The following is a 17,731-nucleotide window of genomic DNA, read 5'->3' as shown; positions in this document are numbered from 1 at the left end:
AAAAAAATAAATAGGCTTTCTATGGCCCACTGAATGAGAGGGAGAGAGGTGGCACACCCAGGAGTCAAGACTGGCACACAAGCTGAAAGGGCAATATTACTCTCCCACTGTTTTTTTATGTATTTTTTGTTTTTTAAGGGAGACTTTAGAAACCCAATAATATTTAAAAAAAATAAATAAATAGGCTTTCTATGGCCCACTGAATGAGAGGGAGAGAGGTGGCACACCCAGGAGTCAAGACTGGCACACAAGCTGAAAGGGCAATATTACTCTCCCACTGTTTTTTTATGTATTTTTTGTTTTTTAAGGGAGACTTTAGAAACCCAATAATATTTTAAAAAAAAAATAAATAGGCTTTCTATGGCCCACTGAATGAGAGGGAGAGAGGTGGCACACCCAGGAGTCAAGACTGGCACACAAGCTGAAAGGGCAATATTACTCTCCCACTGTTTTTTTATGTATTTTTTGTTTTTTAAGGGAGACTTTAGAAACCCAATAATATTTAAAAAAAAAAAAAAAAAAGGCTTTCTATGGCCCACTGAATGAGAGGGAGAGAGGTGGCACACCCAGGAGTCAAGACTGGCACACAAGCTGAAAGGGCAATATTACTCTCCCACTGTTTTTTTATGTATTTTTTTTTTTTTTCAGGGAGACTTTAGAAACCAAATAATAAGAAAAAAAATAAATAAATAAATAGGCTTTCTATAGCCCACTGAATGAGAGATAGCACACACAGCAGTGGCACACAAGCCCTGACTGAGGCCAATATTTTTCTCCCACTGATTGATGTAGTGTTTTTGTGTTGAGGTAGATTTTAGAACACAAATCAAGGAAAAAAAAAAATGCTTTCTATGGCCCACTGAATGAGAGAGAGGTGGCACACCCAGGAGTCAAGACTGGCACACAAGCTGAAAGGGCAATATTACTCTCCCACTGTTTTTTTATGTATTTTTTGTTTTTTAAGGGAGACTTTAGAAACCCAATAATATTTTAAAAAAAAAATAAATAGGCTTTCTATGGCCCACTGAATGAGAGGGAGAGAGGTGGCACACCCAGGAGTCAAGACTGGCACACAAGCTGAAAGGGCAATATTACTCTCCCACTGTTTTTTTATGTATTTTTTGTTTTTTAAGGGAGACTTTAGAAACCCAATAATATTTAAAAAAATAAATAAATAGGCTTTCTATGGCCCACTGAATGAGAGGGAGAGAGGTGGCACACCCAGGAGTCAAGACTGGCACACAAGCTGAAAGGGCAATATTACTCTCCCACTGTTTTTTTATGTATTTTTTGTTTTTTAAGGGAGACTTTAGAAACCCAATAATATTTTTTTAAAAAAATAAATAGGCTTTCTATGGCCCACTGAATGAGAGGGAGAGAGGTGGCACACCCAGGAGTCAAGACTGGCACACAAGCTGAAAGGGCAATATTACTCTCCCACTGTTTTTTTATGTTTTTTTTTTTTTTCAGGGAGACTTTAGAAACCAAATAATATTAAAAAAACCAAAAAAAAAAAAAAGGCTTTCTATGGCCCACTGAATGAGAGAGAGAGGTGGCACACCCAGGAGTCAAGACTGGCACACAAGCTGAAAGGGCAATATGACTCTCCCACTGTTTTTTTATGTATTTTTTGTTTTTTAAGGGAGACTTTAGAAACCCAATAATATTTAAAAAAAAAAAAAATAGGCTTTCTATGGCCCACTGAATGAGAGGGAGAGAGGTGGCACACCCAGGAGTCAAGACTGGCACACAAGCTGAAAGGGCAATATTACTCTCCCACTGTTTTTTTATGTATTTTTTGTTTTTTAAGGGAGACTTTAGAAACCCAATAATATTAAAAAAAAAAAAAAAATAGGCTTTCTATGGCCCACTGAATGAGAGGGAGAGAGGTGGCACACCCAGGAGTCAAGACTGGCACACAAGCTGAAAGGGCAATATTACTCTCCCACTGTTTTTTTATGTTTTTTTTTTTTTTTTTCAGGGAGACTTTAGAAACCAAATAATATTAAAAAAACCAAAAAAAAAATAGCCTTTCTATGGCCCACTGAATGAGAGAGAGACGTGGCACACCCAGGAGTCAAGACTGGCACACAAGCTGAAAGGGCAATATTACTCTCCCACTGTTTTTTTAGGTTGTTTTTTTTTTTTCAGGGAGACTTTAGAAACCAAATAATATTAAAAAAAAATAAAAATAAATAGGCTTGCTATAGCCCACTGAATGAGAGATAGCACACACAGCAGTGACACACAAGCCCTGACTGAGGCCAATATTTTTCTCCCACTGATTGATGTAGTGTTTTTGTGTTGAGGTAGAATTTAGAACACAAATCACGGAAAAAATAAATAGGCTTTCTATGGCCCACTCAGTGAGAGATGGCACACACAGGGATGGCACTGTAGCAGAAATGCCAATCTTAATCTCCCACAAAAAAAACAAAAAAAAAACAGGGACTGTCCTACAATTACTATCTCCCTGCAGTAATCTAAGCCAGGTATGGCAGGCAGCAATAGGAGTGGACTGATGCACAAATTAAATAAAAAGTGTGGACAAACAAAAAAGATAGCTGTGCAGAAAGGAAGGAACAAGAGGATATGTGCTTTGAAAAAAGCAGTTGGTTTGCACAGTGGCGTACACACAGCAATACAGCTATCACGGAGCCTTCTAGGGCAGCCCAATGAGCTACAGCGCTGAGGGGAAATAAAAAAAAAAATAGCTTCCACAGTCCCTGCACACCGAAGGTGGTGTTGGACAGTGCAAATCGCTGCAGCACAAGCGGTTTGGTGGTTAGTGGACCCTGCCTAACGCTCTCCCTGCTTCTGACGAAGCGGTAGCAACCTGTCCCTAAGCTCAGATCAGCAGCAGTAAGATGGCGGTCAGCGGGAACGCCCCTTTATAGCCCCTGTGACGCCGCAGACAGCAAGCCAATCACTGCAATGCCCTTCTCTAAGATGGTGGGGACCAGGATCTATGTCATCACGCTGCCCACACTCTGCGTTCACCTTCATTGGCTGAGAAATGGCGCTTTTCGCGTCATTGAAACGCGACTTTGGCGCGAAAGTCGCGTACCGCATGGCCGACAAGCACAGGGGTCGGATCGGGTTTCATGAGACGCCGACTTAGCCAAAAGTCGGCGACTTTTGAAAATGATCGACCCGTTTCGCTCAACCCTAGTCACAGCAAAATACCCAAGATGGTGCACATTACAGAGTCTCGCCCTTCCTCTAACTCACCGGGATAAGAGCAGCTGTGTAGTGATGAGCAAGTGTGCTCATTACTCGGATTTTCCTAGAATGCTCGGGTGATCTCCGAGTATCTTGGGCATGCTCATAGATTATGTTTTTTCTCCGCATCTACCTGATTTGCAGCTGCTAGACAACCTGAATACACTCCCTGACATAAGTTATGTTGCTTATCCATGTTATGTAAATAAAAGATTATAACCTGACGTTAAATTCATCCATTGGTTGTATAAATTATTCTTTTGAAAGCTGAAACCCTCCGAAATGTGGTTTAGGTTAAGAAAATAAATTGACATCAATGCAGAAATATTGATCAGTTAATGGACACAGAATGGTCAGATTTTGGCAAGACAAAATTTTTGTCGCCTGGTCATATAATGAAAATCCACCCTGCGACCAAAGCCTGGATTATCAAGAGGCTGAAGACCAGATCCACTGCAGAGGAGGCCAGTACCTTTAATGTGTCTCAGCATCAAATACAAGACAAGAGATGTGTTTGACAAGCCTAGGTCCAGCAGAATCCGCAAGACAACTGCTCAGGAGGAACATTTGTTGGTTAGAAAATCGAAAGCAAGCCCCTCTTCCACTGCAGCAGAGCTCCAACAGGCCTGGTCACCTCAAGTCCCTGTGTCAACTATAACAGTTTGTAAGATTCTGTCTCAAAATGGCCTCCATGGTTGAATCAGTGCCCAGGAGCCAGCACTAAACAAAAGGCAAATAAAAAAACATGTGGCATTTGCAAAGTCCCACAGCCTGCTTAACAGATGGACGCTGGAAAAGAATTACACCACAGCCATCGCAAATACTGCAGGAGACCTACTGGCCCCGCATGGATCCAACATACACCCAGAAAACAGTTAAATTTGGTGGTGGAAAGATCATGGTCTGGGGTTACATTTAGTATGTGGGTGTGCGAAACATTTGCAAGTTGGAAGGCAATATCAATAGCCTAAAATATCAAGAAGTATTAGCTACCTCTTATATTCCAAATCATAAAAGGGGTCAAATTCTGCAGCAGGATGGTGCTCCATCTCATACATTCATCTCTACAACAAAGTTCCTTCAGGCAAAAAAGATCAAGGTGCTCAAGGACAGGCCAGTCCAGTCACCAGACATGAACATCATTGAGCATGTTTGGGGTAGGATGAAAAAGGAAGCTTGGAAGGCAAAACCAAAGAATCTAGATGAACTCTGGGAGGAATGTAACACTGCGTTCTTTGCTATTCCTGAAGACTTCACTAATAAATTGTATGAATCATTGTTGAACCGCAGGGATGCAGTCCTTCAAGCTCATGGAAGTCACACAAAATATTAAATATGACTCTAATAGCACCACAACTTCATTCACCAATGTTATGCAACATATATTTGCATTTTAAGTTAATTATTTGTTTGAATATCACATTACTTTCCAAAATCTGACCATTCTGTGTCCATTAACTGATCAATATTTCTGCATTGATGCCAATTTATTTTCTTAAACATGGATAAGCGACAAAACTTCTGTCAAGGAGTGTACATGTGGGGATTCCCTAACAAACAGGCAATCCCTGCATGTGTTCAGGCTGTCTAGCAGCCGCAAATCATGAAGCTGTAGGGACACAAACATAATCTTTGAGCATGCCCAAGATACTTGAAGAACACCCAAGCATGCTCGGAAAACCCAAGTAACGAGCACACTCGCTCATCACTACAGCTGTGACTTCAGAGCTTCCAGGGCCAACTACCCCACTTGTGGCACGCACATAGAGAGGAGGTAACAACAAGCTTAGGAAGATGACAGTCCATTAAGGTGAAAAGCCAGTTGACCAGAGGGTCTCAACCTGGCTTCAGCTTCCAGGGACGACTACCCTACCTGTGGCATGAACTGAGAAAAGGTAACAAGCTTAGGAAGATGACAGTCCATTCAGGTACAAGGCTAGTTGACCATAGTGTCACAACCTGGCTTCTGAAAACATCTCTGTGGAGCCAGGTGACCGGTGGGTCCCAACCCTGGCTTTCACAAACATATCAATGGTTCACCAATAGTCAATGGAGCAAATCTGCATTCTTCCATCCAGGGCTGTGGTCCCCTATGCTTGAATCCTGTAGAATAACAAATCTGTGTCCCTTGTGATGGAGCCATGATGTCTTGGCTGCTGTCCTGTAGAGAGTCTACGGATGTTTTGATGTCTGGATGTCTTGGCTGGGTTTCTGACTCCTCATACAGAGGCATATAACCTCTTTTTATAGTTAACAACTGTCCTTCATGCAGTATTCACAGATAGAGGGGAAGAATGGTGATAAGACCAACTCACATTGTTTGATTATGTAATCTATTTGTATAGTTTTTCCTCCTTTATTTTGCAAGTCAACAAAATTACTGTTCTGGACAATGTGTAATCAACATATCAGCAAACATCATTGTTCGATGACCCTCTATCACTAGTCAGCCCAAATAAGAGCACAATATGTTACACAAAGTGACAACTTACAAGTCAATATTACAGGCTAATAGAACAAGTCTGTTTTCTTGACCAATCAGAAAGAAACACATAAATTCAAAAGTTAACATATAGATAACAGTCAATTCCTCCTGGCTTGCTGAAAATAGACATCTGGTTAATTAATATACAATGCTGTGTCCTCACACAGCCTTTTTTATCAGCTCCTCTTATCTTACTTATGACCAAAAAGTTTAGCTCAACTTTAATGTGGTCTGTAGTCTAATATCAGCCCAGAAGAGCTCTGAAAAAGGCAGAAGGTGCAGGGCTGTTCTAGTTTATAGTGGGCCCATATCACTGCTCTTGGCCATGAGGGAACACATAAGTCACTTATGAAAAGTGAGTACACAGTCAAAACAGCAGGGGCTCGCAGCTGCAGCATTCAGAGGTAACACTTTTCCCTGCCTGTTTTATCACAGTAGTGAGTGGAATTCTATTGAGTTTAGTACATACATTGTATGCAGTAGGCTCCTAACCAATGCATGGCTGAGGCTGCAGGTAGTCAGAATTTTATCATGTCTTTTTTTTTAACTCAAATAAATTTTTATTAAGAATCACATTGTAGTTTACATATTACATTCTTATTGTCAATACAAATTTTACCCCAAAGCAAACCCCCCGATTCCCAACTTATCCCACCTCCACCCAGTAAGACATCCCACTTTTAATAGCTTGGCCCTCAAAAATATAGGCTAGCTATCATCTCATTAAGGACTGTAGGCCTCACACCACGTTCTCACCAATTCAAGTCCCTGACTCACCCGTCATTTATAACAATCCTATCCCATAGCAAGCCACGAAGACCTCAATTTATCAAAGGTTTCTATTTTCCCTCTCTTCTTATAAAACCCCTTTTCCAATATCAGGCCCTGTTTCACATATTGGAGATATTCTCTTCTTGAAGGCGGTTCATCTTTAATCCAATTTCGTGCAATTACCTTTCAGGCCATATACAGCAATCTGGCAATAGCTATCTTCAGGCTGTTGTCCACTCCAATCTCATCCACGTATCCCAGCAAGCACACCACCAGGTCCCTTGGTACCATGCACCTGTACGCTCCTTCCACCCAACTCAAAACCACCAACCAAAAAGCAGCCAGTCTCGGACACGTCCACATCATATGAAATATATCAGCACCCGTAGACTTACACCTCGGGCAATCAAAATCAGCACGCAGACCTGCCTTATACAACACCTCTGGAGATTTGTAAACTCTGTGTATCACACAGAGTTGTGACAGCCTATGCGGATCGCTCAGTGACAGCTTTGGGACCCACTCCAACACCGATTCCCAAGTTTCATTATCCAAATCCTTCTCCCACCTAGTTCTCGCCGTTATCGGAAACTCCAGAAGGTAAGTATGCAGCAAATCTTTATAAAGAGTAGAAATAACCCCCCTAGTAATCCCCTCTCCACACACATACTCCAACACTATATCTCTTTGAACTCTGATGCCTCCGTCCCTATTCCGAGCTCCAAATGCATGTCTCATCCGCAGATACTGATAGATCCCTGCAGGCCCAAGATCAAACTCTGCCTGCAATTGAGAAAAAGATTCCAACTCCTCTTGATCAATTATCTGATACACATAGTGAATTCCCTTAGCCTGCCATTCTGATAATACCCCAAGTGCCCCAAACTCCAGCAAATTATTATTATGCCATAACGGGGAAAATCTGGTCAGACCCGTGATCCCACATATATGCTTCAGTCTACCCCACAACTTACATAGCAATAATATAGTTGGATACAATTTCCCCAAGGCCCCCAAGGATCCATCCTCCAGACACTGTACTATGGGTCTTCTTTTTGTCAATTTTTCCATTAATTGCTGTACCGCACTAGTCGACCCCTCATGTGTCCAGCCCTTTAAGTGCTGACTCTGGGCTGCAAGAAAATATACTTCAGGGTTGGACAGTGCCAAACTCCCCTCTTCCTTGGGTCGCTGAAACGTCTCCAGTCTTAAACAAGGGTGGCATCTCTCCCATACCAAATTCCTGAAGAGGGAGTTAATCTGCCCAAATTTCCTACGCCGTATCCAAATCGGCACATTGTGAAGAACATACAGAATTTTCGGCATCAAAATCATTTTGATGAGATTCACCCTGCCCACCACAGATAAATGCAACTTAATCCAAACACATGGGATTTTGGTTGCTATTAATCCAAACATCCACTTTTGCCTTAAGAACACCTAAGATCCGATTCAGATTCTTATGTATGTAATCCGAAACAGGCATAGAGATCCATATCCCCAGGTATTTAAATTGACTAACAACCTTCAGTCGCCTATTCTACAGAGGTTCGCTCCCTTCCTCCCCTACATCATCCACTCAGAACAAAATAGACTTACTCCAATTGATCGTCAGCCCCGACAATGAGCCAAATCTTTCAATAAGCCCAATGGCCCCCCCAAGGAAGCAACCGGGTCAGCTGGAAACAGTAAAATATCATTTGCGTACATCGCCGCTTTCTCTTCAATCCTCCCATATTTAAACCCAGATACCTCGTTAGACTGCCGAAGTTTAGCAGCCAGTGGCTCCACGGCCAGAGCAAACAAAAGAGGAGAGAGCGGACACCCCTGCCTCGTCCCTCTAGCTAATTGTATAGTCCGCGATAGCACTCCATTCACTCTGACTCTAGCCACCAGCTGAGAGTACACCAGCCGAATCCAGGACACAAACTGCGAGCCAAATCCCATACACTGCAAAACCTGCCAGAGATATCCCCATTCTACACTGTCGAATGCCTTATGGGCATCTAAGGAAGCAATAACTCTCTCTCACCACAGTTGTCAGACTTAAGCTGCAGATTCATAAACAGTCTCCGTAGGGTGGCCACCGTGGATCTGTCAGGCATAAAGCCAGATTGGTCTGGGTGTACCAGGCCGGAGATGACACTCATCAATCGAGTCGCCAACACCTTGGCCAGAAGTTTGACATCTATAGTGAGCAGAGAGCTTGGCCGGTATGACTCAGGGTGCCTCAAGTCTTTCCCTTCCTTAGGAATCACCGCTATTATGGCTTCTCTCATGGATGCTGTATCATGTCTTTACTGGGGATTTCGATCTTTGTATCAGAAAAATGGAAAGCCGTGTATTATAAAGATAAGTTAAAAATGTATTCAAGACAAAACATGAAGATTCAATTTTAAAGTGAACCTGTCAAAATGATTTAACATCTGAACCTTGTACACCTTGAATACCAGTACAACTATAAAAATGATGACTGTTTTGTATCAATTCGATATTCCAGCACTTAGAATTCAAGCTTTAAATATACCTAAAAGTTAGCCTGGAATTGCATTCATAGTGTGGCAATGCACATCTAGGCTAATTTTCATGTGGCTTCAAAGCTTGATTTCCCCTAATTTTTTGTTGTACTAGAACCTGACCTTTACAGCCATCCAATCACTAGCTTCATTAGTAAAATCATACTGTCGGATGCTTTTTAAGTTCAATAATGCATTTCCTAAAGTTATTGTTTTTTGAACATCTGTTTTCTAGGTCTGGCAATGTGGAGGAAGTATGGAAGTGTTGCCTTGCTCTAGAGTTGCCCATATTGAACGCACAAAGAAGCCTTATAATAATGACATTGATTACTATGCAAAGCGTAATGCCCTGCGGGCGGCAGAAGTTTGGATGGATGATTTCAAGTCCCATGTTTACATGGCATGGAACATACCAATGACAGTAAGTTTTATGCCTCCAGTAAATAAATAACCTTTCAATTAATTTTAGGTTGTTTTAATGTCTTTTTCAGTTCCTTTTTACCGAGTGTGCACTAAACAAAATCTGAAGTTAATGGAAATTAGTATACTTTAACACATGAAGGCTAGATATTTTTTGTGAGACATAACATCCTTGCCCACTTGGTTAGCAGTTATATAGAACATTAATTCCAAGAATTGTAAAAAAGCTCTGCTCACATATTGAAGAGTGGTAATACCTTACAGAAGACCTTTGTGAATACAGCTATAGATGTATCACTGCCTACATCCATTGTCTCAAAAGCTAAATTATGTCTACATTCAAGATTTTCCAGTATGATGCTGCTACCAAGACAATTTGAAACACTGTTAAATCCATCCCAATTTAATAATTTTAGAACCCCAAATGTTATATTTTTGTATGTAAACATTAATTTTTCATAAAATTCAAATCCATTCATGCAAAAAGCTTACAACAGAAATTAAACCTGTCAGGGCATCTGCAGATGAAGGAGTGAGACATGTATCACAGGACAGATGCATTGCATTTACACTCTGCACAGATGACATGAATAAATAACATCCTTGCCGAAATGTAACAAAGCAAAGTGATCAATATTTTATTTACCTAAATGTGTTATGCCGCTGTATCTTGTATGGTTCCTCAGATTTCAGTATCACAAGGTTGATCATTCTGTCAGTCTGTTAAATGTACAGCAATTTTCTGCAAAAGTGTTGTTAAGACAATTCACTGAGCTATGAAACAGAAACCTGATATGTGGTCTTACTTCCATTTGAAAGAACCCTGGGGTGGACTTTGGCGATGTCTCTGAAAGACTGGCTCTTCGACATAAACTACAGTGTCGTAATTTTAAATGGTACCTGGAGAATGTATACCCAGAAATGAGGATTTACAATAATACTATTACTTATGGCGAGGTAAGACACCCTTCTAATAAGAAAAAAATGTTAAAGCATACCAGTATAATATTTTTAAATCATTCTGATAACTCACAACACTAAACTAGGCAGCGTCAATCTGCTGCTAAACTACCATCTTCAGTTGGAAGTCTGTTGGACAGTAGCTAAGACTAAGGGTACCGTCTCACTATACGATTTACCAACGATCACGACCTGCGATACGACCTGGCCGTGATCGTTGGTAAGTCGTTGTGTGGTCGCTGGGGAGCTGTCACACAGACCGCTCTCCAGCGACCAACGATGCCGAGGTTCGCTGGTAACCAGGGTAAACATCGGGTTACTAAGCGCAGGGCCGCGCTTAGTAACCCGATGTTTACTGTGGTTACCAGCGTAAAAGTAAAACAAAACAAACAGTACATACTCACATTCCGGTGTCCGTCAGGTCCCTTGCCGTCTGCTTCCTGCTCTGACTGAGTGCCACCGTACAGTGAGAGCAGAGTGCAGCGGTGACGTCACCGCTGTGATCTGCTCTCACTTTCCGGCCGGCAGTCAGTCAGAGCGGGAAGCAGACGGCAAGGGACCTGACGGACATCAGATGGTGAGTATGTAAGTTTTTTTTTTTTTTACTTTTACGCTGGTAACCACGGTAAACATCGGGTTACTAAGCGCGGCCCTGCGCTTAGTAACCCGATGTTTACCCTGGTTACCAGCGAACGCATCGCTGGATCGCTGTCACACACAACGATCCAGCGATGACAGCGGGAGATCCAGCGATGAAAGAAAGTTTCAAACGATCTGCTACAACGTACGATTCTCAGTAGGGTCCCTGATCGCTGCTGCGTGTCAGACACTGCGAGATCGTAAATATATCGCTAGAACATCACAAATCGTGCCGTCGTAGCGATGAAAATGCCACTGTGTGACGGTACCCTAAGGAGCAGGATGCTGCCTAGTTTAGTGTAATCTGCAGCACAGACTTCGGGTGGTCCGAGCTGTGGATTATCAACACAGCCCTGTCGTAGAGTGATAAAGTAAGATTGCATTAGAGTCCTGAACTGTAATCGTTTTCTTGGGAAAGTGGAGGTATGGAGAATAGCTGCATGCATGGCTAAGTGATACAAACAAAACAGTAAGAAACGAAGAGATCAGAATAAGTAATTTATAATCGATCTATTAAGAATTTAACATATGTTCATCTCTAAAGTAACATATGTGATAAATTAATATAAAATTAAATAGTGCTAGTAGTAATTAATGACTTTTGAGCTTACCAAAAAGGTATCATAATGTTCCTGAATTCTAACCAGATGAAGCCACCATAGCCCAATAGTTTTTCAGTTTGTTCATCTTACTCAGTTCTGTGCAGCAGAGTTGTTTTCAGGCTGCCAAGGTTTACAGATTGTGAGATTACCATTTTAAGGACTACAGTTGCCATAATTAATTCCTGTCTCATAGACATTGTTACTATGACTGTTATTTACAGTTGTCTGCAGGCCCCTCTATTACAAGACTGCAATGTACTTATTCTCTGTTTTCATATACACTATGCTTAGCTATTGCCTGAAACTGATCAATCGTCTGCCTAACATGTAAAACACCTGCCTCCAGAGACAACAAGGGAATAGTAAGAGCCAGAGAGTACTATAAAATGTAGGAAGAGGTAGTGGCTGACGATAGTTTAAAAAGTCCAGATGGGGAAGGTAGCCCGGCCAGGAAGTTGATTTGTGCTGATTGCTGCTGGGCAGTGTGTTGAAAATCCCAATCTCATGTGTATACAGTACAGTATGTGTGTGCAATGTGGAAATGCTTGAATAAAGTATACATGTGTTTAATGTGTGTGCAAATGTAATTATTATTATTTATTTTTAGAGCACCATTGATTCCATTGTGATGTACATGAGGAGGGGTTACATACAAAAAACAAATAGAAATTGCAATGAGCAAATTAAGTGACAGACAAGTATAGAGAGGAGCGGGCTCTCCCCTTGCGGTCTTACATTCTACAGGATAATGGAGAAGAAGACATGGGAGTAATGGGTATTGTAGAGATGGTACTCACTCAGGTGTGGCAGGAGGAAGACAAGAGGTGCATTTCTTTAATAAGTCTGTGCGGGTTTATTTGCTCCATAAACCATTAAGCAACAACAAAAGGTAAACAGCCTTTAGAGCAGGCAAAACAACACAAAATGTCCTTAACTGGGTTCTGCTCGCTCAGGCTTGTGGGCAGGTACGGACTGGGGATGAAATTCAGCCCTGGCATTTGCAATCACACAAGCCCATGTTGTCCCCGTCTTCAAGCACCAGATGGGATATATTACTATCTAGCTGTACTACCTGGCTTCGCCCGGGTTAATAGCTGCTGTTAGCAAAATAGAATGTGTTAACAAAAATTTTGTCTGAACACAAAAACCACAAAACAAATAGATAGAAATGTAATTATTAAAAAGCAAAAACAAAGCTAATAGAAGCATTTCACAACATATATTTCAACACCAGAGAAATTCCACACAGATTTAACTAAATTGGCCAAGTAATGTGAAGTAATCTTCTACTACTCTTGAGGAAGCAGCTGCTGTTCTCATGTGTGTCAGCCTTGTTTCTCGGTCTTCACATTTTTCATTCACCGTAATGCAGCTTTTCTTTTCGCATCAGCTGACATTCGTGCCATGGAATTCCTTTTCTTATGAAGCATTATTGTCATAAAAATAGTCTGTAACTGGCAGTTTCTATATCCTCTCACATAGAGGTAATGTGACTGACGTCATCCTTTCCACGAACACACCCTAACTGACATGCTATTACCTCATACAAGCTTTGTTATACTGAGAATGTCATTTGTTGCCTATATTAACCAATCAGAGCTCAGATTAATTAACTGTAGCAAAATAGAAGCTGAGCTGTGATTGGTTGCTTTTGGCAGCCTGATAAATCCCCAGCCAAAAGGAAGCCCTCCCCCCTGGCAGTATATATTAGCCCACACATACACATAATAGACAGGTCATGTGACTGACAGCTGCCGTATTTCCTATATGGTACATTTGTTGCTCTTGTAGTTTGTCTGCTTATTAATCAGATTTTTATTTTTGAAGGATAATACCAGGCTTGTGTGAGTTTTAGGGTGAGTTTCATGTGTCAAGTTGTGTGTGTTAAGTTGTGTGTGGCGACATGCTTGTAGCGACTTTTGTGAGATGAGTTTTGAGTGGCGACGTGCGTGTAGCAACTTTTTGTGTGTCGAGTTGCATGTGACAGGTTAGTGTAGTAAGTTGTGTGCAGCAAGTTTTGCACATGGCGAGTTTTGCGCGTGCGAGTTTTATGTGTGGTGTGTTTTGAGTATGTGCAAGTTTTATGTGATGCAACTTTTGCTTGTGTTGCAACTGTTGTGCATGTGGCAATTTTTCCGCGTGTGCAAGTTTTGCATGTTGCGAGTTTTCCATGAGGTGAGTTTTGCACGTGTGGTGAGTTTTGCGTGAGCCTAGTTTTGCATGTGGCGAGTTTTGCATGTGGCGAATTTTGCGTGTGGCGTGGTTTGAGTGGCGACTTTTGTGTTTCAACTTTTATGTGGGGAGGTTGGTGTATGTGTGGTGAAATATGTGCTGAGGGTAGTATATGTGTTCAAGCACGTGGTAGTGTGTGGCGCATTTTGTGTGTGTGTTCATATCCCCATGTGTGGTGAGTATCCCATGTCGGGGCCCCACCTTAACAACTGTATGGTATATACTCTTTGGCGCCATAGCTCTCATTCTTTAAGTCCCCCTTGTTCACATCTGGCAGCTGTCAATTTGCCTTCAACAATTTTCCTTTCACTTTTTCCCCATTATGTAGCTAGGGGCAAAATTGTTTGGAGAATTGGAACATGCGGGGTTAAAATTGTGCCTCACAACATAGCCTATGACACTCTGGGGGTCCAGACATGTGACTGTGCAAAATTTTGTGGCTGTAGCTGTGACGGTGCAGATGCCAATCCCGGACATACACACATACATACATTCATACATACACACACACACACACACACACACATTCAGCTTTATATATTAGACTAGCTGTGCTACCCGGCTTCGCCCGGGGTAATAACTGCTGTTAGCAAAATAGAATGTGTTAACAAAAAGTTATTCTGCACAAAAAAAACACAAAACAAATAGATAGAAATGTAATTATTAAAAGGCAAAAACTAAGCTAATAGAAGCATTTTACAACATATATTTCAACACCAGAGATATTCCACACAGATTTAACTAAATTGGCCAAGTAATGTGAAGTAATCTTCTACTACTTATTCGAGAGCCTTTTGATAAACGACATTCTTAGTTTTTCCTTCAGGTGCAAAGACAAACAGATTTTTGGCTGTTCCAACTCTTGAACAGGCCACATAAAGTTGACCATGAGAAAAGCATGGAGATTGTAAATCTAAGCTAGCTGAAGAGCCCGGCGTTGCCTGGGCATAGTAAATATCTGTGGTTAGTTATAGCACCTCATTTCTCTTATTTTCCATCACGCCTCTCATTTTCCCCATCACATCTTTCATTTTCCCCCTCACATCTCTCATTTTCTCCCTCACACCTCTCATTTTCCCCCTCACTCCTCTTATTTTCCCCCTCACTCCTCTCATTCCCCCCTAACACTTGTCATTTCGACCTCACATCTGTCATTTTCCGATCACTCCACTATTTTCCCTCACTCCTCTCATTTTGCACTCACACCTTTTCATTTTCACCACACACCTCTCATTTTCACCTCAGTATATATATGTTTGTCATCTCCCTTATATATAGTATACACCTGTATGTCATCTCCTGTATATAGTATATACCTGTATGTCATCTCCCCTGTATATAGTATATACCTGCTGTGTGTCATCTCCCCTGTATATAGTATATACCTGTATGTCATCTCCTCCTATATATAGTATATACCTGTATGTAATCTCCTCCTGTATATAGTATATACCTGTGTGTCATCTCACCTATATATAGTATATATCTGTGTGTCATCTCCTCCTGTATATAGTATATACCTGTATGTCATCTCCTCCTATACATAGCATATACCTGTATGTCATCTCCTCCTGTATATACTATATACCTGTAGGTAATCTGCTCCTGTATATAGTATATACCTGTGTATCATCTCCTTCTGTATATAGTATATACCTGTATGTCATCTCCTCCTGTATGTAGTATGTACCTGTATGTCATCTCCTCCTCTATATAGTATATACAGTGGGGCAAAAAAGTATTTAGTCAGTCAGCAATAGTGCAAGTTCCACCACTTAAAAAGATGAGAGGCGTCTGTAATTTACATCATAGGTAGACCTCAACTATGGGAGACAAACTGAGACAAAAAAATCCAGAAAATCACATTGTCTGTTTTTTTATCATTTTATTTGCATATTATGGTGGAAAATAAGTATTTGGTCAGAAACAAAATTTCATCTCAATATTTTGTAAAATATCCTTTGTTGGCAATGACAGAGGTCAAACGTTTTCTGTAAGTCTTCACAAGGTTGCCACACACTGTTGTTGGTATGTTGGCCCATTCCTCCATGCAGATCTCCTCTAGAGCAGTGATGTTTTTGGCTTTTCGCTTGGCAACACGGACTTTCAACTCCCTCCAAAGGTTTTCTATAGGGTTGAGATCTGGAGACTGGCTAGGCCACTCCAGGACCTTGAAATGCTTCTTACGAAGCCACTCCTTCGTTGCCCTGGCGGTGTGCTTTGGATCATTGTCATGTTGAAAGACCCAGCCACATTTCATCTTCAATGCCCTTGCTGGTGGAAAGAGGTTTGCACTCAAAATCTCATGATACATGGCCCCATTCATTCTTTCATGTACCCGGATCAGTCGTCCTGGCCCCTTTGCAGAGAAACAGCCCCAAAGCATGATGTTTCCACCACCATGCTTTACAGTAGGTATGGTGTTTGATGGATGCAACTCAGTATTCTTTTTCCTCCAAACACGACAAGTTGTGTTTCTACCAAACAGTTCCAGTTTGGTTTCATCAGACCATAGGACATTCTCCCAAAACTCCTCTGGATCATCCAAATGCTCTCTAGCAAACTTCAGACGGGCCCGGACATGTACTGGCTTAAGCAGTGGGACACGTCTGGCACTGCAGGATCTGAGTCCATGGTGGCGTAGTGTGTTACTTATGGTAGGCCTTGTTACATTGGTCCCAGCTCTCTGCAGTTCATTCACTAGGTCCCCCCGCGTGGTTCTGGGATTTTTGCTCACCGTTCTTGTGATCATTCTGACCCCACGGGGTAGGATTTTGCGTGGAGCCCCAGATAGAGGGAGATTATCAGTGGTCTTGAATGTCTTCCATTTTCTAATTATTGCTCCCACTGTTGATTTCTTCACTCCAAGCTGGTTGGCTATTGCAGATTCAGTCTTCCCAGCCTGGTGCAGGGCTACAATTTTGTTTCTGGTGTCCTTTGACAGCTCTTTGGTCTTCACCATAGTGGAGTTTGGAGTCAGACTGTTTGAGGGTGTGCACAGGTGTCTTTTTATACTGATAACAAGTTTAAACAGGTGCCATTACTACAGGTAATGAGTGGAGGAAAGAGGAGACTCTTAAAGAAGAAGTTACAGGTCTGTGAGAGCCAGAAATCTTGATTGTTTGTTTCTGACCAAATACTTATTTTCCACCATAATATGCAAATAAAATGATAAAAAAACAGACAATGTGATTTTCTGGATTTTTTTATCTCAGTTTGTCTCCCATAGTTGAGGTCTACCTATGATGTAAATTACAGACGCCTCTCATCTTTTTAAGTGGTGGAACTTGCACTATTGCTGACTGACTAAATACTTTTTTGCCCCACTGTACCTGTGTGTCATCTCTCCTGTATATAGTATATATCTGTGTGTCATCTCCTCCTGCATATAATATATACCTGTGTGTCATCTCCCCTGTAAATAGTATATACCTGTGTGTCATCTCCTCATGTATATAGTATATATCTGTATATCATCTCCTCCTGTATTAGACCTCATTCACACGTTATTTGGTCAGTATTTTTACCTCAGTATTTGTAAGCTAAATTGGCAGCCTGATAAATCTCCAGCCAACAGTAAGCCCACCCCCTGGCAGTATATATTAGCTCACACATACACATAATAGACTGGTCATGTGACTGACAGCTGCCGGATTCCTATATGGTACATTTGTTGCTCTTGTAGTTTTTCAGCTTATTAATCAGATTTTTATTTTTGAAGGATAATACCAGACTTGTGTGTGTTTTAGGGCGAGTTTCGTGTGTCAAGTTGTGTGTGTTGAGTTGCGTGTGGCGACATGCATGTAGCGACTTTTGTGAGATGAGTTTTGTGTGGCAACATGCGTGTAGCAACTTTTTGTGTGTCGAGTTGCATGTGACAGGTT

The 17,731-nt window shown here is 41.4% G+C and overlaps 1 protein-coding gene across 2 annotated transcripts in view; it reads left to right on the top strand.

The window, feature by feature from the left end:
• Positions 1-17,731, top strand: part of GALNT9 (polypeptide N-acetylgalactosaminyltransferase 9) — a 657,891-nt gene that overhangs the window by 532,928 nt on the left and 107,232 nt on the right. For both annotated transcript variants that reach the window (XR_013223599.1, XM_077293342.1), the window contains exons 7-8: positions 9,230-9,415; positions 10,234-10,371. Coding sequence is in view for 1 of the 2 variants with exons in the window: in XM_077293342.1 (XP_077149457.1) it covers positions 9,230-9,415; positions 10,234-10,371 (324 nt within the window). In the remaining variant the exon portion in view is untranslated. The remainder of the gene's footprint in view (positions 1-9,229; positions 9,416-10,233; positions 10,372-17,731) is intronic.

Source organism: Ranitomeya variabilis, chromosome 1, assembly GCF_051348905.1.
Source record: "Ranitomeya variabilis isolate aRanVar5 chromosome 1, aRanVar5.hap1, whole genome shotgun sequence".
NCBI classification, from domain to species: Eukaryota; Metazoa; Chordata; class Amphibia; order Anura; family Dendrobatidae; genus Ranitomeya; species Ranitomeya variabilis.
The sequence above is the reverse complement of the archived record's forward strand: the minus strand, read 5'-3'. Positions and strand labels throughout refer to the sequence as shown.